The sequence below is a fragment of the Balaenoptera physalus genome (assembly GCF_965194825.1).
Source record: "Balaenoptera physalus genome assembly, chromosome: 8".
Classification (NCBI taxonomy): domain Eukaryota; kingdom Metazoa; phylum Chordata; class Mammalia; order Artiodactyla; family Balaenopteridae; genus Balaenoptera; species Balaenoptera physalus.
In genome coordinates, this window is record NC_138887.1 from 74,655,790 (window position 1) to 74,674,134 (window position 18,345).

General features: G+C 45.1%; 1 protein-coding gene and 1 long non-coding RNA gene across 3 annotated transcripts; one reads left to right on the forward strand and one right to left on the reverse strand.

Moving 5' to 3' along the window:
• Positions 1 to 11,623: 11,623 nt before the first annotated feature.
• Positions 11,624 to 14,418, reverse strand: HOXA1 (homeobox A1). Of its 2 annotated transcripts, XM_082472077.1 has the most exons (3): positions 13,948 to 14,418; positions 13,650 to 13,744; positions 13,029 to 13,157 (listed from the first exon to the last, which is right to left on the reverse strand). In XM_082472077.1, exons 1-2 carry the CDS (start codon positions 14,290 to 14,292, stop codon positions 13,685 to 13,687), a joined length of 405 nt encoding a protein of 134 aa, XP_082328203.1. In that variant the 5' UTR covers positions 14,293 to 14,418; the 3' UTR covers positions 13,029 to 13,157; positions 13,650 to 13,684. The 2 variants fall into 2 exon arrangements, with proteins under 2 accessions (XP_082328202.1, XP_082328203.1); XM_082472076.1 differs by having other exon boundaries at positions 11,624 to 13,157; positions 13,650 to 14,418.
• A 126-nt stretch (positions 14,419 to 14,544) lies between these two features.
• LOC309665566 lies at positions 14,545 to 18,234 on the forward strand. The gene is made up of 2 exons (XR_014266493.1): positions 14,545 to 14,763; positions 18,098 to 18,234. It is a non-coding gene; the product is annotated as an uncharacterized lncRNA (long non-coding RNA).
• The last annotated feature ends 111 nt before the right edge of the window (positions 18,235 to 18,345 follow it).

The window sequence follows — 18,345 nt, forward strand, 5'->3', positions numbered from 1 at the left end:
TGAATGACCTCAAGGAGCTAAGGCAGCCCAGCAGTCTGGGCTCTTATATTTCTCTGAAATTTTACATGCAAGAGAATTAAAGTCAGCCATATTTAAGCCACTGTATTTTTAGATTTCTTTGTAACAGCAGCTTAGCTGGACCCCAATTAATATAAACAATCATTCAATGTCCATTGAGCATTTACTATGTGACAGGAACTGTATGCTGAGGAAACATAAAGTAGTGAATGGACAGAAAAGTCCTCTGGGCATAGGTTGCTTATGGTCTAGAAGAAGAGACAAAATATATATATAAAACTACATCTGTAAACTCTGATAGTATGTAAAGGAAACAAAGAGGGTACTCAGGTAAGGCCTCTCTGAAGAAGCATCATTTAGCTAAAGCCTCAAGATCTTAGAAGAAAATGGGGAGGGGGGAGTGATTCCAGGTTGCAAGTCCCTCAGATAAGAAAGAGCTTGGCTCTTTGGACAGAACTCAAGAAGGCAGGTGAAAAATGTGAGCAGTGTAGCATTAGAAGGAAAGGCTCTTCTAAAGAGAGATATAAACACATATATGTATAATTGCACAATTACATTAAATCATGGGTAAATTATCTTGCTTTTAGAGTTGTTCCTAACTCTATTTTCTTTTTTTAAACCAGAAGTTTTTTCTAAAAAAACTTCCTCTAGTCACTCACATATTCCAGAACTGGATCACCTTGAAACCATTAAGAACTCTATCTAACTTGGTAGCATCCCTAGATTCCATCTACAGAATTTTCCCAAAATTAAATCCCCTTTTTCCTAAGCACACAATTTCCCCAGGGTCATTTCCAACTATCTCATCCTCCATTTTCATCCTTTCTGACTCACAAACACCTGAAAAGCCCCAAGTTTCTACAATTCTGACACTCTTCTCTTTCCATTCCCTTGGCTTTCGCAGTCAAATGGGGGCATGAAGATTATGTTAACATTTCCCCACCATCATGTCTTCTCCTGCAAAGGTCATCGTAAAACCTTAGCATTTGACCCAAATCACATGTTGATCACAGCCCCAACCAGAACTAAAGGCTTACTCTCAAGTTATACGTTTTGGGGAGAAAGGAATGTCACCTGTAATTACTCTATACGACTTTTATAATAAAATCCTAGAAGTTTAAATGTTTAACTAAATTCTAATAGAAATATTAATTAAAAAACGTTCTCTAACATAAATCAGGTTATATACTTCATTACGATTTGTAAACTCCTTGAAAGGGGATGGTATCTTCTCTCTGTAAAATTTTGCATCACCTCTGAATAAATATTTTAATTAATGAAGGAGCAGAGTCATGAGACAGGATTCAAATAGAAGGCAGCAAGAAAGAAACCAGATGACGAGAGAGCAGAAGTTTCTAGTGGGGGAAGGGATGGAATTAGTGGAGGTCAGGAAGAGGTGAAGCTAGAAGGAATTCCTAGAGCCAGGAGAGCAAAACTAGAGGTATTCTCAAGGGCACCCGCAACTGATAGGTACTGAACCACTCACCTCCCACAATTATAGATGTTCAAGTAGGGACTGGATGGGATGCCTTCATGTCATTCTCAAATAGGAAAGAAAAAGTTAGGAGATGAGAAAGATGAAAAGTAAGGAAAAGAAAAATTGGATGAGTCAAGCAAGTTAGGGTAGAGAGTATATATACAATGTTATTGAGAATGAGTGCTCAGGAGCCAGACTGCTAAGTTTAAAAGTGAGCATTGCCATTTTCTAGCTGGGTGACCTCTCCTCTCAGTTTCATCTTCTTTAAAATAAGGGTTTTAATAGTACCTACACCTCATAGTGTTGTGGAGAGGATTTTAAGGAGGCAACCCATGGAAATTGCTTAGCAGAGTGCCTAGTATAATGTGAGCTATCAAGAAGTGCCAGCTACTCTCGTACACATAGGCTCAGACTCAGAAGAATAACTACTCGAGATGATAAGATAGGAAAGCTGTAAAATAAAATAGGAAATAAGTTCTGTTCTACAACTCAATTAGATAAATTTGTGTTTTCTTGGTGCACAAAGAAAAGGGCCATCTTTGGCTCTTTTAACGTACTTGTTTAGGTTTAACAAAGTGAAAAGGGTGTGTGTTAAAAGAACCCAAAGCTGGGGAAGGAGAGAAAATGGAATTTGAAGAAGCTGCCATTTGGCCATCTTACATAGATACTTTCTAAGCCATCTGGTCCAACTTCCCTCCCACAATTCCAGGCCATAGCCCACAAGCCCTAAAAAAAATTCAAAGCACCACTATTTGGTTTATCAAATGGTACATTATCAGGATTCTTAGTTGTAAGCAACAGAAACTAACTGTTGGTTATTTCATTGGAAAAGGATTAAATAAATGGATAGCTCAGAAAATTGCTAGGAAGACTGGAAATCAAGCTTGAAAAATGGAGAGTTCAGCAGCCAGAGCCAAAATGTCACCACACAGCCAGTCTGGTAAGGAGACAACTACCCTTACCCCAAACCCTGATGTTGCCAAACCGCTAGACCTAACTGCTGCTGGATGTTATCTCCAGCACCTTCACTTGGCTGTGCTGGAAACAGATGAGGTTACCGAGAAAGCAAGGGTATGGCCTTTTCTGGCTCACAGTGAGAAATTCTCTAAACATAAAAGGTTCAGATGTTGGCCACTCACACTAAAAAAAAAGGGGGAGAGGGAGGAAAGAAAAGAAGGAAAAATATCTTATGTAATAAGTAATGATACTTCCACTGTTTTAACTAATCATCAAATAAAAACTATACCACATAAACACAGATAATATTTATGATATATAACATAAGCGAAAAAATGTGGAATTCAAAATTGTGGTACACAATAATTGCCTTTAAGTAAAAGTATGCATAGGGCCAAAGACTGGACTCTAGAAAAAAGCTATATTTTGGGGAATGTGATGGTAATCGGGGTTTTTTTTTTTTTTTTTTTTAAAGATTTATTGATTGATTGATTGATTGATTGCTATGTTGGGTCTTCGTTTCTGTGCTAGGGCTTTCTGTAGTTGCGGCAAGCGGGGGCCACTCTTCATCGCGGTGCGCGGGCCTCTCACTCTCGTGGCCTCTCTTGTTGAGGAGCACAGGCTCCAGACGCGCAGGCTCAGCAGTTTTGGCTCACGGGCCTAGTTGCTCCGCGGCATGTGGGATCTTCCCAGACCAGGGCGCGAACCCGTGTCCCCTGCATTAGCAGGCAGACTCTCAACCACTGCGCCACCAGGGAAGCCCAATCGGGGTTTTTTTTATTAATAATTTTATCTGTATGATATTATAAAGACATGCTATTTCTTTACTAGGCTATGAGTATTGCAAGCAAATAATTGTTATTCTGAGAGCTTCAATTCTGTCAGCAATAAAACCCCAAATAGAAAAATTAACTTTTTTGTATGCATGTTCATAATTATATATTTTTAATATATTTTTCAACAGAACTAAGATCATTCATAGTGTACATATAGGTTTATAACAACTTAACACTAGGCTTCTAAAATATAAACATTTTAAATCTGAAGTTAAATTTAAGGTTAGTCTTAATTACATTTTACTTTCACGTTCTTAAGACATGAGGCTTCAGTATGTGAGAATTAAATACATGGGCTGTCAATTTCAACTTTACTGATCACTCACTATGTAATGGAGAGCAACTTAGAGAACTTCTCTAAACTTCAGTTTCTCCATCTGTAAATGGGAATAGTAAAACCCACATCATAAGGCTGTTATGAAGACTAACTGAGATATGATACACATAAAACTCTTAGCTCAGCATCTGGTACCAAGAAAGTTAATAATAAATATTAACATAAAAAGAATAAGTTGTCACAACTTGCTGAAGTCTGGATCTCTCTCATAGAAGGAGTGTATTGGATGTAAGATAATGAATTGCAAGTGAAGTCCTTGTGGTTCATAGGAACCAGAATGCCCTCAACTTCCATGGTGTCTGAATCAGGGAACAACCAGGGAATTAACATGCCATCTGAGCTGCTTGGGCAGGGCAATTAAGAAGCCTGGCTTTTTTCTTGATTTTGTCTCTGTTTCATCTGTCAAATCACATTAAAAAAAATTCTGAAATGGAAGAAATAAAATGGATCAGCCAGTTCCTTTTTACCCGTGGGATAGGATGGATGTGAGCAGTCACATTTTCTGTAAGATTCTTGGAGATAAGTAGGAAGGAAGAAACCCTCTGGGCATATATCTAGTTATTCAAACCTGCTTATTCTTAATAGCTTTTAGATCTTCAGTATTTAATTATTACTGAAATTAATTACTGTAATTACTATACTTAATATAGTAATTAATCATTAATGTTATTAATATATCTAGCTTGAGATTAACTTATGCCTGCCAGTTCTAATATCCACTTAAGTACCTATTAAAGATATAAGTAAATATTTTTTTCTTACCACTGTTGCTGCTAGCACCTTTCTGGACCTTAGGTTCTTCACCTGTAAAGTAGAGAAACCAAATTAGATGACTTCTAATGTCTCTTCTTGTCTTAGATTCTGTGATTCAAAACTAAATAATATCAGTAATATTGTAATGTTTGTAATTATGCCAAGTCCTTGTTCACTTATGAAAATTAGAAAAGGGAAGAAGCAAATGTATGTGTTTCTACATACAATTCAACCTGACTTTGTGCAAACTGAGTTCTGAGAATAACTGACTTCTGAAGACTGGCTCTCTTTAGGCCTCATGATATATTCCTCGAAGTTCTGGTTGCTCTTGTTATTCTCAGTCAAGAAGTGTAAAGTGGTAAACTATGAGGAGTGGCCCCTTTGGGTGAGGATGAATTATTCTTTTCCTTTATTCTTTAAATGCAAATTGTGACTGGATTTTCAGTATATCAAATAACCAAGTGAAAACTGGGGGGTGGGACTTCATGCATTCAAATGTTTCCAACCATATGGATGTTAGCTTTCATAGAGACAACACATTTATATTTTGCATTGAATATTTCCAATTTTGTGCACATGTTAGGCATGCCACAGACATCATTTGTGAATATAAACAGTATCTTTCTTCTCCCTGAAAATTATTTCCTTAACCAATTAGTGTCAGACATGAAAAAAAGTCTTTATTAAGTTAATCCTCTCGTTGACTTTACTGTTAAATTTGACCTCTCTCTTTAGCTTTGTTTTCATTCAAATACTTGCCATTTGCTAATTTTCCCAAGAAGGTACAGCCATAGTTTGCACATACATGTGATATTAAACAGTCAGTTTCCCCAGCTCTCTAATTCTTTACCAGCATGATAGTACCTGTATCAAACACCAATAGCCTGATAACTCTTTGTAGAGGACTTATGTGGTTGGCACTGTGGAGAAGCACTACAACAAAATGCATAAGAATTTGGACTCTGGATTCAGTGGACAAGTTACTTAACGTCTTAGACCTCTCCGTTTCCTTATCTGAAAATCAAAAGAATAAAAACACTTCCTTCTTGGGGCAGATTAAATGAGTTAATGTAAGTAAAGTATTTGACATAGGGCTTGGCTCAGAGTAATCCTGAATAAATACCAGACTTTGAAGATTCTGAAAAATCACATAAATTTTAGAGGGTAACTTAAAAGTCAACAAGAACATTCGCCTTATTTTATAATTTAAGAATCTTAAAGTATAGAAAGGTTAAGTATCCTACCTACCTAAGCTTCTACTGTGAAAGAGAAAAGACTAAACACAGGTGTCCTGAATTCCAGTCCAGAGCACTTTCCCCAGGGACTGCCTCCTCATTATTAAACGTCAAGAGCCCTGCCCTCAAGAAGCTTAAGATCTCTTAGGGGGAGTCAAAACTCACACACAACTCCCGTTAGTTGTTCTATAACAAAGCTTCCTGCGCAAAAGGTGGAGCTCTGAGCGGCTCAGCTGGTAGAGTGGAAAGTAGTACAGGAAACTTTCTAGAAAGAAGTGAGACTTGAGGCAAGGCAGGGTTTGACTCTGCAACTGAATGAGGAGAGGACATTTGAGAAGCAAGGCTGTTTCCCTGAGCAGAGAAGTACTTGTCTCTCTAGAACATTCACTGTTTAGAAACTCACCACACCTGCAACCCTCACACCTACCCTCAAAGCATCTTAGTCGAACTAGAAGGGGAATGAACATATTACTCAAGTAAACGTATGTTGAAAATATCTGAGAGGAGGGGGCAGGCAGGGAGTAAAGTCTCCCTCCGCTTTCAAATCAGAAAGGTGAACTAGGGGGCTAAGTTTCCGACCTGGGTTTCTTCTCCTGGGGGTAAATGTTCTGTCCAGCACCCCGCGGTGGGGGGGGCGGTTCGCGAGCTGCACGGAAGGCCTAGGCCCTCACCGAGAGGAGTCAGGCGGCCGCCTGCGGCATTTTAGGCCGCATCTCCCAGGCCCTGCGACTCCCTCCCCGGAGCAGCCGGACGCAAGGGGTGCCGGCTGGGAAAGAAGGAGGAGACGGGGGAGCGAGGTGGTCCCTTGAGACCCGGCGGGGCTCTCAGCCGCCGCGGGAGACGCGCCCCGACTCCGGTGGCGTTCACGGTCAACCCCGCGGGCGCTGCTCGGCTGCGCCGCACACCGGGGAGGCCCGGGTGCTGCTGCCTCCTGCTCCGCGTGGGTCCCGCGAGGACGTGAGAGGAAGCGCGGCGTTCGCTCCGGAATTCGGAGAGAGAAGGCGGGGAAGCCGAGGGGGCAAGTCGTTGTAGCCGCGACGTCTGGGCTCCCCTGCACCCCCGCGGGCCCGCGGAGACCGGACGGCACCCCCCGAACCCCGTCCCTCAAGGCAGTAGCACCGGCCGGGTCTCCGCGCCCGCCGTGCTCTCCCCGAGGCTGGGGCAGCTGCCTCCCGCGCGCCCTGAAGCAAGGAGCCCATTTGCTCCTAGAATGGAAAATTCCCGTCCAAGAACCTTGCTGATATTGGGGGGAGGGGTGTCCCCTACCATCTTAAATCATTGCTTTCTGCCTTCGTATGGGTCTGTGGCGATTTTTCTGTTAAAAGGTAGCAGGTCGTAATTTGTGAAGTGTCCAGCGCGGCTCAAAAGTCGCCCGATTTAAAAAGAAAAAAGTCATTCAATAATTTTTCCTTTATTTTCTGTTGCAAGCAGTTGCTTGGTGCTTTCTTTCTTTCTTTTAACTAGCAAGTAACCACCCAAACCTAAAAGGAAAACGTAAAGCAATCTGATTTCTATAGATTAGCTCTGTGACTAGACGTTTTACAAACACATTTTTAACAAGAAAAATGTAATGGGATGTTTAAAAAATGGAGACATATTTTAGATGTGTCTGGAGATGTTGAGAAAGAAACATTGGTCTTTTAATTTATTTACAATAAGCTCAAAATGCAGTCTTTCCAGACTGTTTTGCATGATGTAACTGGGGTTTGGGATTGGGGGTGGTGGGGTCATAAGCTAGTGTCTACGGAGCAGCGTTGATTATTACTTGGTTTTCAGTTCTGCAGCCCGAAGGTCAGCTATATTTGATGATTGGTGTTATTAAAAATAAGGCTCTAAAACGCTAGGGATTCCAGTTAAGCTCTTCAAACACTGACAGCCATAGATGTCCCTTTGGGCAGCAGGTTCTGCTGAGATCGGTAGGACACCACTGAGGAAGGAAAACGTGGCAGGTTGTGTTGTAAGGAAACTTTATGTTAATTGTTTGGGCTTGGGGTGCCTTGCTTGTGTGTGTGTGTGTGTGAGTTTTAGGTAAATGAGTAAGTTGTGGAGAAAATTAAGAAATTTGGACCAGAACAATTCAGGAGGATATGCTGTGCCACAAAACAAACAGAGACAAACAAGCACCAACTGGAATGTTCCTTGCATCTCTAAGCCCTTCCTGGCTGATACCACTTGACAGTTTAAGGGAGGTTGTTGAACTTGGGTAGAGGCAACTCCTCTTTCATTTGTTCTTCTCTAGTCTAGGTTTAGAAACAACAACAAATATACGTATGTTGAACATTGCCTGCTCGCTCTATCTCTATTTTTATATTTTTAGAACATAGTCTTTAACAGCAAGTAGCCCAACATTTTGTTGTTCAAACAAGATGGCAGAAGCATTCCATCTGCCATACTGGGAGATTGTTTCAAAGATTCAGTAATCCTGATGGCCTCAAAATCAAAGACTTGACTGAGTGTGTGGCTAGTAAACCAGAAGTAGAAAAATTTAAACAATATCCAGCCTGAAACTAATCATATTGAATAAATGGGAAGGAACAAAATAAAGTCAGGAATTTAGAATTCAGTGCACTGGCCTCAGGTGCTAAGCCACTCTGGTTTTTATTTAGGAAGTAAGTATTGATATTATGTGCTCTGTGTCAAATCAATCCACCTCTGGGTGTCTTATCTCTCTGACTCATAAAATTAGAGTTTGGGTAGATGGATTTCTATCCATTCTGGTCACCTAAGCACAAGAAGTCCTAAGACAGAACTTCTGTGTGTTCTCAGAAATGCAGGAAAAAGTAGATTATCTTCAGCAGAGGGTCACCAAAGTTAGCCATCTAGTGAGTAGCTTATCTGATAGGAGCATGATGTTCTTGTGTGTGCTGAAAAAGCCATAGCATTTCTGAGAGAGGTATTTTACAGTCCCAACCAATATAAAGAAAGATGCTGTTCACGCACCGTTTTCAAAATTTTAAAACAGAAGGTTGCCTGTCATTCAAAATAGTAAATTAAAGACTCAGACTCCTAGAGCTTCTACTGCAAGGATGATTATTCTTCAGGAAGAAACACAAACAGCAGTGACCGTTTTTTTCACAGACGTGCTCAGCCATCAGAAAAGCTTAATAAGTCCCTATTTAGTATGCATTTATGCAGTGATTATATGAACTTTGACCTCTGAAGAGCTGTAGCAATTAGCTTCAGGGTCCAGCATCTTCTCCCACCATTCCCCACTGGCTTCCTTGGGTCTTCCTTTCTCATCTCAGCAGTTCGTATGCTCGGAGGGCATAAAATTTTTAAGTTGACTTTCCACCTGAGGTATTTGCTTCTGCACAAGTCACTTCCCCCTACACTCCCCCCACCTGATGTCTAAACAGCCATCTCAGATGGATATTGGGGCTCTGATTGTCGATATTACTCAAACGCAAATGGATTTCAGTTCAATCTTGCCCTGTTCTTTCGCAAAGAAAATAAACTCTAATGGCCCAAAGAGCTTCATTTCATAGTTCCTGGCATCTGAAATAAATCGGATCTCTTCTGTCAGCCTAATTGAACGTTTTTTAAATATTCAGTGTAATTTATTTTAAGTCAAATGAAACCTAGTGGTCTGGCAGAAAGCTAGAGGAGACAGGAGAAGGGCAGCTGGAAAGTCCCTCTCCACCACCACCCCCAAAAAAAAGCCAGGAAGGGAGAGGAAAGTGTTTTAAGTTTCTAGTAAACACTGTTTAGCAAAAGAATAATAGGCAAGTTAACCCTTTCCCAAAGAGGGATGGAACTATAATTGTTGCCTTTAGCAGAGAGCTCAGATAAACCACTGGGACTCATTCTAAAGTGACCCATCACTGCATTCATCTCTTCTTGAACTTTCAGTGAACCTGAGATTAAACAGGGGTGAGCAGCTAAGCAGTTTGTTGTTAGCAGGCTTTTCAACAACCCTTTCAGACTGAGTAAATATTGATCGGTTTGAATCTGATTGCCCCAGAGGAAAACACCAGGGCATCTGAATAGCCTCCAAAAGTAAACTTTCAAAGGTGAAGCCGAGAGCAGACTTCAGAGTCACAGCACAATTTCAACTCAGCCTCAGTTGGGGACACCCTGAATTTCTGGAGTACTTTGAATGAAGGTGAGAGAAGTGAGGAAAAAGCATTGGAAAACTGGAATTTTATATTGTGATTATCCCAAGTCCCTAATTGAGACTCTTGTCCTTTTTAAATTTATCAATAAAATGTTATTTTCTGTTTTCTGTCTTCTGTCGTTTCAGTTACCATGGCTGTCATTTTTCAAGGAGCTAACTGTACTCCTCAGAGACCAAAACAGAAAAAGAGAGACCTTTAAATAGGATGTGTTAAGCGCCTTTGATTTAATCGATTGGGACAACTAAAAAGATACAAATGTTTTCCTTGTTGAAAGGTATATTAATGTTTCCTAAATGCATTGCTTGTTAATTGATTTATTCCACGACCTAGAGAAGGCTTGGGATGTTTAGCCATAATTCATCGTTCTCCTCTCTCTCAGCTACGTTAAAACCAGCACCTAGAAGATTGGAATCTCCGGGATTCCAGCGGGTTGGCTCTGCTTTTAGATATTGAAATCTCGGCAGTGGCATGCAAATGACACTTTAACACATTAAAGTATTTGGAAACCAGCCATCTGTTTTGCTGTGTGGCTTTACACTAATAAACAAAAGATACTGTATACTGCCAGGCGGGAAATGAAAGAAAGAGTTGGCTGACTTTGAAGTTCTCCTCCATCCACTTGAGTCTTTTAGAAGCAACCCCAGAACCCAGGAGCTGAGGGGAGGGCACCGGGTGCCCTTGATATGGCCGCAGCAACTGCGCCTGCAGAGTTCAGGCTCGCTCTCTTTGAAAGGGAACTACAGGAAATCTCAAGGATGCTCTAGGAGGCCTGCAAATTACAAGTTTTTGTAGGATTTCTCACCACCCACCCACCCTGAACCCCAGCCCATCCTTTGTAAAACACCCTTTGGAGCGGAAGTCATGTCTGTATTTGTTTGTGATGCTGTAAAATTTCTGCTCTACTCTTGGGCTTAAATTAGAGCCTCCAAAAATGTGTGAAAGTAAAGGGAATGTGGTAACAGGTCTAGGAGGAGAGTCACTTTGAACTTTTTGATTTGCTGGCTTCCTCTGTTTGAGACCAGCAGACACATGCATTGGTCAGAAGCAACTTGAATATTGACAGACTTCAGGGCGGCTTCCACAAGTTCACCTGGAAGAACCTATTGAGCCCAGAGAAAATTAAAATGTTTTTCTGGGTTATGTGGCATGGAAATGGAGCAGTAGACCCATTACAGCCATGATGGCTGTGAAATCAAAGCTGAATCTGATGGGAATGAGATATGTAACCCAGAAGGAATTGGGAGTAGGGGGTTAAGAAGTGGCAGGAAGGAGAGTGGATATTGACAGGAGGAATTGGAGGAGTGATGCAAGGGTTTACTCAGTACAGACCACAGTCAATTTAAAGAGTGGAATATTTTGGCACGCTGTCCAACAATCCAAAAAGAAGGAAGAGGGGTGGGGTGGGGGCCCCGTCCTCAAACAGCTTTATACTGGAGCTAATTAAATGTGAATCTCTTAGCCCTTGGTTCATTGATGTGAGGAAAGACTGACTGAAGAGTTTCAGCTTTTGAAGGGGATTCTGTTTATATATATGTCAACATTGAGTTGGAGGTGAAAAGGTTAGCACTTGACCCAGGAAGTATCCATGTTTGTTTCAAAAATAGATCTGCTTCATAAATTTCTTCACCATTCATTTTTTTCCATAATGAACTTTGATTATAATAAAGCAGCTCCTGCTATTTTAAAGAAAATCAACCTATTACATAGACATCGTTAGGTGCAATAACACTCATAGGGGAAGCTTCAGCTACATAGTGAAAAGCCTTTCCTTTTTTTTTTTCAAGAAAAGGCCCACCTCTTTGAAAATACACACCACACTTCTCCCCTTCCTCACATGAAATGAGCCAACTTTGTAGGAACCAGTAAATTGTAGCCAAGCCAAATACACAGATGCGTAAGCATATCTGAAACCCGAATATATTTATTACAGACATCTTAAGACCCGTAAATTCTGCTCTGGATCACATCACTCCGGGATCTCTGAGCTGTTCATGATTGTACAGGAAATGGGGAATATCACAAAGGATAACTGATAGAACTCAGTGTGGTACTTCAGGGACATCAAAACATTGTGCGACATGCAAAAGACTGTTCACGAATCACACAAAATATACATTCATTGTGCCATCCATCACATTAACAGTTGAGCTGAAAATATATCATATCCAGCTAAGATAACTGTGGAAGGAAGAAGCTGGTTTGAATAATACATTTAGGTCCTGAATAATCCAGCACAAATTTTAAATAGAGTGTGGCCAGAGAAACAAGAAAGGAGTGGGGATGGGGAGAGACTTAGCACAGGAAGCAAGGTTTCTGACCCTTGTATTCTGCAGGCCTTCTTAACTCACTGAAAGAACAAATTGAGGCTACCATCTGAGGCATCTGATTGATTTTAAATGAGAGCTTTTAATTCTTTAACCTATAATCACATATAAAGTTCTACCAGCTTTGAGACTTTGCCCACCGTGTTTTAGTCACTTAATCAAAACATTTCTAGAAAATCTGTATAAAGATAAATCTTTCAGGACAAAGCATTTACAACCAGCAAACTCACACACATGAAATTGAATTAAATTAAGGGATGAATTAATTGTGTAAACACTCTCATAGTGTATCTGTTCTTCATGAGCTCCTGGACCCTCTTCTTTCTCTCTAGCCTACTTTAAGGGCAAAGTAGGGGAGAACTGTAAATATACAGATAGATAAAAGATGAGAGGCCTCGCTCTGACATGTTTCGGCTGGCAGAGGAAACTATTTTCCAAAGGGCATCTGAAAGGAACAGTAGGTTCTGTCGAAATCTCCTAAAAGTAGGGGTGTTAGGTGCCATCAGAAAATTGATGCTGGCACTCAATCTGCATTAAGGAGCTAACACCCCCCTCCCCCCTCCCCCCTCATCAAGTTTCTAATCCAGAATTCTCTGGAAACACATTATCCTGGCCAGTAGTTCCCCAGATAGGATCAGAAAGGAAGAGAAAGATTGTAAATGGAAAGGAAGATAAGGTAAGAATGTGCTTTGGGTAAGAAGTCCCAGCCGGAGGAGTAGCCTGGGCTGCAGAGTGGGGCCGGGGCGGCCTCAGTGGGAGGTAGGTAGAGTGTCTGAGGTAGAAGACCCCGGGGAAGGAACGCAGGGTGAGGAGCTGGACTTCTCTGAGGATTCCTCGGCCTTCTCTTCGCTTCCCGTCGGAGTGGCTGGAGAGATGGGCAAGAGGCCCTCCTTCTCTCGTTTCTTCTGCTTCATTCGGCGGTTCTGGAACCAGATCTTCACCTGGGTCTCATTGAGCTGCAGGGATGCGGCAATCTCCACCCTGCGGGCACGCGTCAAGTACTTGTTGAAGTGAAACTCCTTCTCCAGCTCCGTGAGCTGTTTAGTGGTGAAGTTGGTACGCACTGCATTCGGTTGACCCACGTAGCCATACTCTCCGACTTTCCCTGGGGGCAAGGTGGGAAGCGATAAGAGGAAAATGTAAAAATTTTTATAATCGATCTGAGATTCCGTACACGCTTCAGAGCAACCTTCGGGTAAAGGGGAATCAAGAATTTCTGAACATAAACCGGGCTTGGGAGGGTGAGTGATGAGGTGTAAAGTGTTAATCTGAAATCAACCATTAGCATGGTCAGACCGTGATTAATGGAGCCTGGAGATATTAACAGGACGCCCCCCCACACACACACACACACCTACCCACTTCCCACTTCCTACTTCCCAAACCTCTAAAACCCAGCCCCTTTGGAAATACAGCAGTCCCAGACGCTCCTTTGCCCCAACGCACCTGGTTAAACCTCCCCACACCCTACAACACAGGTGGGAAGTAAGAACTTTAAAAAAAAAAACAAAAAAAAATGATTAATTTTCCTTGGAAACTAAGCATACCAACTCCTTCCAAAATCATCAAGGAGCTTTCATGGAATGGCAAGACTGACCTGTTTTGGGAGGGTTTCTTTTGACTTTCATCCAGTCAAAGGTCTGTGCTGGAGAAGATGTCTCTGATGCAGGGGAGCGACAGGCTTCTTGGTGGCTGGCGTGGAGAGGGGACAAGGAGTTATTATACGTGGCCAGGGCCAGGCTCTGGTGCTCTTGTCCATATGAGTGGTGAATGTACTGAGGCGAGCCCACCGCGCCCCCGGCATAACCCTGGTGGTGGTGGTGATGCTGGACCATGGGAGATGAGAGATTTCCAGAGTAAACAGCGGGAGCGCACGAGGGGTACCCACCACTTACTTCTGCCTCCTGATTTAACGCGTAGGGACTGTAAGGCGCGCCGAAGTTCTGCGCGCCGTAGCTTGGACCACAACTCGAGTGGGAGTAGGATACCCCCAGGTTCCCAGGAGTCTGGTAGGTGGCCGGCTGGGGGTGGTGATGGTGGTGGTGGTGGGGCGGGCTGATCTGCACTCCCCTGCCCACTAGGAAGCGGTCGTCGCCGCCACAGCTGTTGGCACTGACGGCGCACGACTGGAAAGTTGTAATTCCATGGTCGGAGGGGTAGGCTCGCGCTGAGCAGGTCCCCGAGTCGCCACCGCTGAGGATGGGGTATTCCAGGAAGGAGCTCATTCTTGCATTGTCCATCTGTCACTGAGTGACCGGGTCCTGCGAAGCCCTGGGTGACCGTGCCAACTTTCTCACTTCCTCCATGGGGCCGGAGAAGAAAAATGATATGAATGTACAGTGCGCAAGAGGGGGGGCGGGAGGGCGGAGGGCGCTAGGGGAGGGGCACGTGACTATATCAGCCAATGGCGGAGCTTGCTGCGAAAGTTTGCTGGCTCCTGCGGTGATGGATCACCATTTCAGTGGCATTTAAATCCCCGGCGCTCCTCAGTCTAGGTGACGCGCAGTCGCCCCCCCAGGCAGCCCGGGCGGCAGCAGCAGCTGCAGCAGCTGCCGGGGCAGATTCGGAGCGCTGGGGCGAAGGGGAGCAGAGGCTGCTTTCTGCGCGCGCTGACTCCGATCGGCCCCCCCGCTCCGGGAAGTGGGGGCTGCAAGGCATCCCCCGTCACCGCCCCCCTCCCCACCACGCACAGAAAGATGAATTGGCAAGAGGTGAGAAACGAGGAGGGCTCCTCGATCTCTCGGGTCGGGAATCAGTGGGCGGGAGCTAGCTGGGCCGCCACTAGCACACTGGCCGAGCCCGGAACGCAAGGAATTGGAAGGGTTGCTCCCCGGGCGCTTTCCCTTCAGTCCCTTCTGCGGTGCCTCGAGGAGTGCCGAGAACGGTGGCGTAGGACGAGGCTGGGCCACCAGCTCTCTAAGCTCGGGATGGAGAGGGAAGTACGCAGAGAGCTGGCTGGGAGGAACCCGAGTGGGCGTGGAGGGGACGAGAGCAAAAAAGGAAACTTCCCTTCTCCAAGGACGGTCTTGAAGCCTCCTTTCCTCCTCCCCCCCTTCCTCCTCCCTCTCGCCCCCCCCCCCCCCACCGGCTATTAGCGTGGCAACGAGGAGCTTTTGTAATTCGACGCCCTGGTGTGGGTAAGCCTTGGGAGCTAGGCTTTCTGGCCAAGGCCAGGGGTGGCCCGGCTTTTCGCCCTCCCTCTCTCCTCGCTCTCCGCCCCTTTCTCCTCCCCACTCAGCTTGCTCTGGGAGCCCTACGGGATCCGTAGCAACTCCGCCGGTGGATTTTGAGGGGTAGGAGGCGGGGGGAGAGAGATGACGCTAGAGGACGTGGCAAGCCTGGGGGCCGGGCCCTGCGCTGCAGGCCATCTGCCGGCTCCCTAGGACCCAGGAGCCTTCGTGCTCCGACCAGGGTCTCAAAGGGCGAGACCACGGCTCCCGCAAAGTACGATGGACTCTCCCCCCCACCCCCCGCAACGTTTCTCGTTTTCTGGAGGGAGATGTTAGGAGTGGTAGAGCTTCCTTTATCCACCCCCCCCCCATTCTACTGCACAGCTGAAGTGGTGGTGGGGGACTGGCAGGTGGGAGGGGCGGGGGACAGATGGCTGATGGTGGACGGGACATTTCCTCCTTCCCCAACAACTGACTGCATAGTTCCTTGTGTGAACCTTCAAGTCTTTCCCTAGAGAGACACGTGCAAATCTGAGCGTCATCCCAGGACAGGGGTCCTGTTCTCCATCACCCTCGTCCTACCCCGATGCCGACGAGGTCGTTAATTGCTGTTTACTATTAGGTTTCGTGTGAACCCTTAGCTTGTAAAGAGAAAAGGCCAAACAGAGGCCAAGAACTGATGCATTATTGGGTAAAATAAATCCAGACATCATCCAGAAGCTTTGCAGCCAATGCTGTATAGCTTTATTCTGACCATGTTCACCACATCGGAATCCGACAGATCAAATTTATCTGAGGATTGTATGTGGATTTGGGGTTCCCACTCCTCTCTAGCTTTCCCTCCGCAGTTAAAAGAAGGAAGTTTTTCTTGAGGCAGGCACATTTCAAATGTGTTAGTCAGCCTTTCAGGTTTCTATGTTCTGTTCTTCACGTATAGAAGTTCCCTCCTAACCTGTCTCCCCAAGAGGGAAAACTGGCAGACATTTGACTGTAGATTCCCTCAGTAGCAAAGGAACACTTTTCCTAAACATTTCCTTTTGAAAGGGTATTTTCCTGTGAACTGCGACCCATCCCCAATCATGGTTAAGAGGGAACCAGGAAAGATCACTCCTGCCCCAGTTTCAGCACCTGGGGAGCCTCATCCGGGAGAAGGGAAAAGGCAAGGAGGCCCTCCTGGAGGTGGCTTCCTTGGGAGCGCCAGGCCTCCAGCCAGGGTGGGGAGAGAAGGGGCTCCTGTTGGGGAGGAGGCAGGACCTTAGGGGTCTGGCCTGGCATTGAGGACGATCTGCTCTCACAGCCGAAACTCGTCGGTACGTTCTCCCCCTTGCCTCATTCCTGTCCCTTTGTTGGCCTCCTCGGCTCGGGTCTGCACGACCCCCTCGGCAGCAGGGCTCGTGCCACAAAGCCACCCCAGTCTGCAACCGCTCTCCTTCCTCTGCTAGTTCTCCGCCTCTGAGCTCCTCTCCCTCCACCTCTCTTCCTCTCTCCGGGCCTTTTTCCCGGCCATCGTGGGTGGAGTGTTTTTCTTGGGATCACAGGCTTGCGCTAGCACACAGGGCAGCTGCACACGGGCCGCGACCGACCCGCCTCCGCGCACTGCTCGGGGCTGGCCGGGCTCTCGAGGTCGAGCCGACTCCGCCCCGGCTGGTCGCCCAGAGCGCCTCTCTCCCGGTGCGGCTCACAAAGGCAGCCTCCTCCGGCCTCGATCCTGCAGGCTTCCGTAGCTTGGTTCCTTCACCACCACGAAATCCTAGGGCTCATTTCGCCGGGTGGGAGACCCTAGGTCCTCGGGGCAAGTAGGCCAGCGCCCCACGACGCGAGCTAAAGTCTCTTTAAACGCCCGGGGAGAGTGCGTGAAAGGCGAGCTCGGTCACTACTTAAATGATCGCTTGCAAGCGGCTTGTTGAGCTCAAAGCGCCTCTTTCAGGGCTCTTCTAGTAGTAGAAAGGGAAGGAACGAGGAGGAGACAAAACGCCGCCGAGGCCCCGAGCTGTTCATGGCATCCGCGGCTCAGCCAAGCTGTTGTTTTAAAAGAGCAATAAAAATGAATTATGACTAAACGCCTTCTAACTTAATGCTTTCGGACGGGGATTCCCGGCAAATACGTAAGAGGATTTTTATTTGTGCATGTGTTCCTGCAATTGATCTCTTTGATGACATTCTCATTCATAGAAAGCGTTTGATTTATGAGCGTAGGATGAATCGCAAACAGCAGCGGCTAAACCCTGGCCGCGGCCGGGCCGCCTGCTCCGCTCCGCGCCTGCGGCAGGAGACCTGCCCGGGCCCCCACTCGCTTCCGCCGCTGCCGGGATTTAGGGGGCAAAAGGGTGGGGGAAGGTAGGCAGCAAACCTGTGGAGAAGGATCGCGATTTCCTCATAACTTCCAAGCCTTTGCTATTACGAGCCGGGTTCTCAAATCAACCCGCCCCCCACACATGTTGCTTACTAGCTGCCTTTTCTCACGGTAAGTAGCCATCGGAACAGAGCTCAGTAAGGGAAAAATAAACATGGGGAGACATAAGAAGGGAGAAAAAACCAGAACAACCCAGTAACATCCCTAGTTCACATTTTATTGATATTTCATTTAAAGTGCTTTTTCTCTTTCTCTCTCTAGAAACTGGGTTAATTTATAACCTGGAGGGTAGAAACACTCCACTTTAAATCTCATCTTGCTAACCTGACTTCAAAGCTTTAATGATCCATTATTTGCCATGTAAACAGATTTAAGAATGAAATATTGATTTTTCTGACCCTGAAAAAAAAAAAAAGAATCCTAGAATGACTGAACCAGAAGATTGCAAAATAAAACCCTTTCTGAAGTGCATTTTCCAGCTAGTAACCATTGTTTTTTTTTATTTTTGTTTTTCTGTTTTAGGTCTGTTTGCCTGGACCCATCAACAGCTGGGAGACTAATCAACCACACTGAAAATGTTTGGGGATTTGTGGGGGAGGGGTTTGGAATGTAAATGTTTGAAACAAATGTGTATAAATAAATGAATTCTTGATTACTTAGTTATTGACCTGGAGACTGATAGCTTGTTAAAGAAACTCCATGTTCCTCCTTCCTGGAGTTGGAGGTTTCTGTAGGCACTTTATTTCTCCACTTTCAAAAGCTTGGGCTTG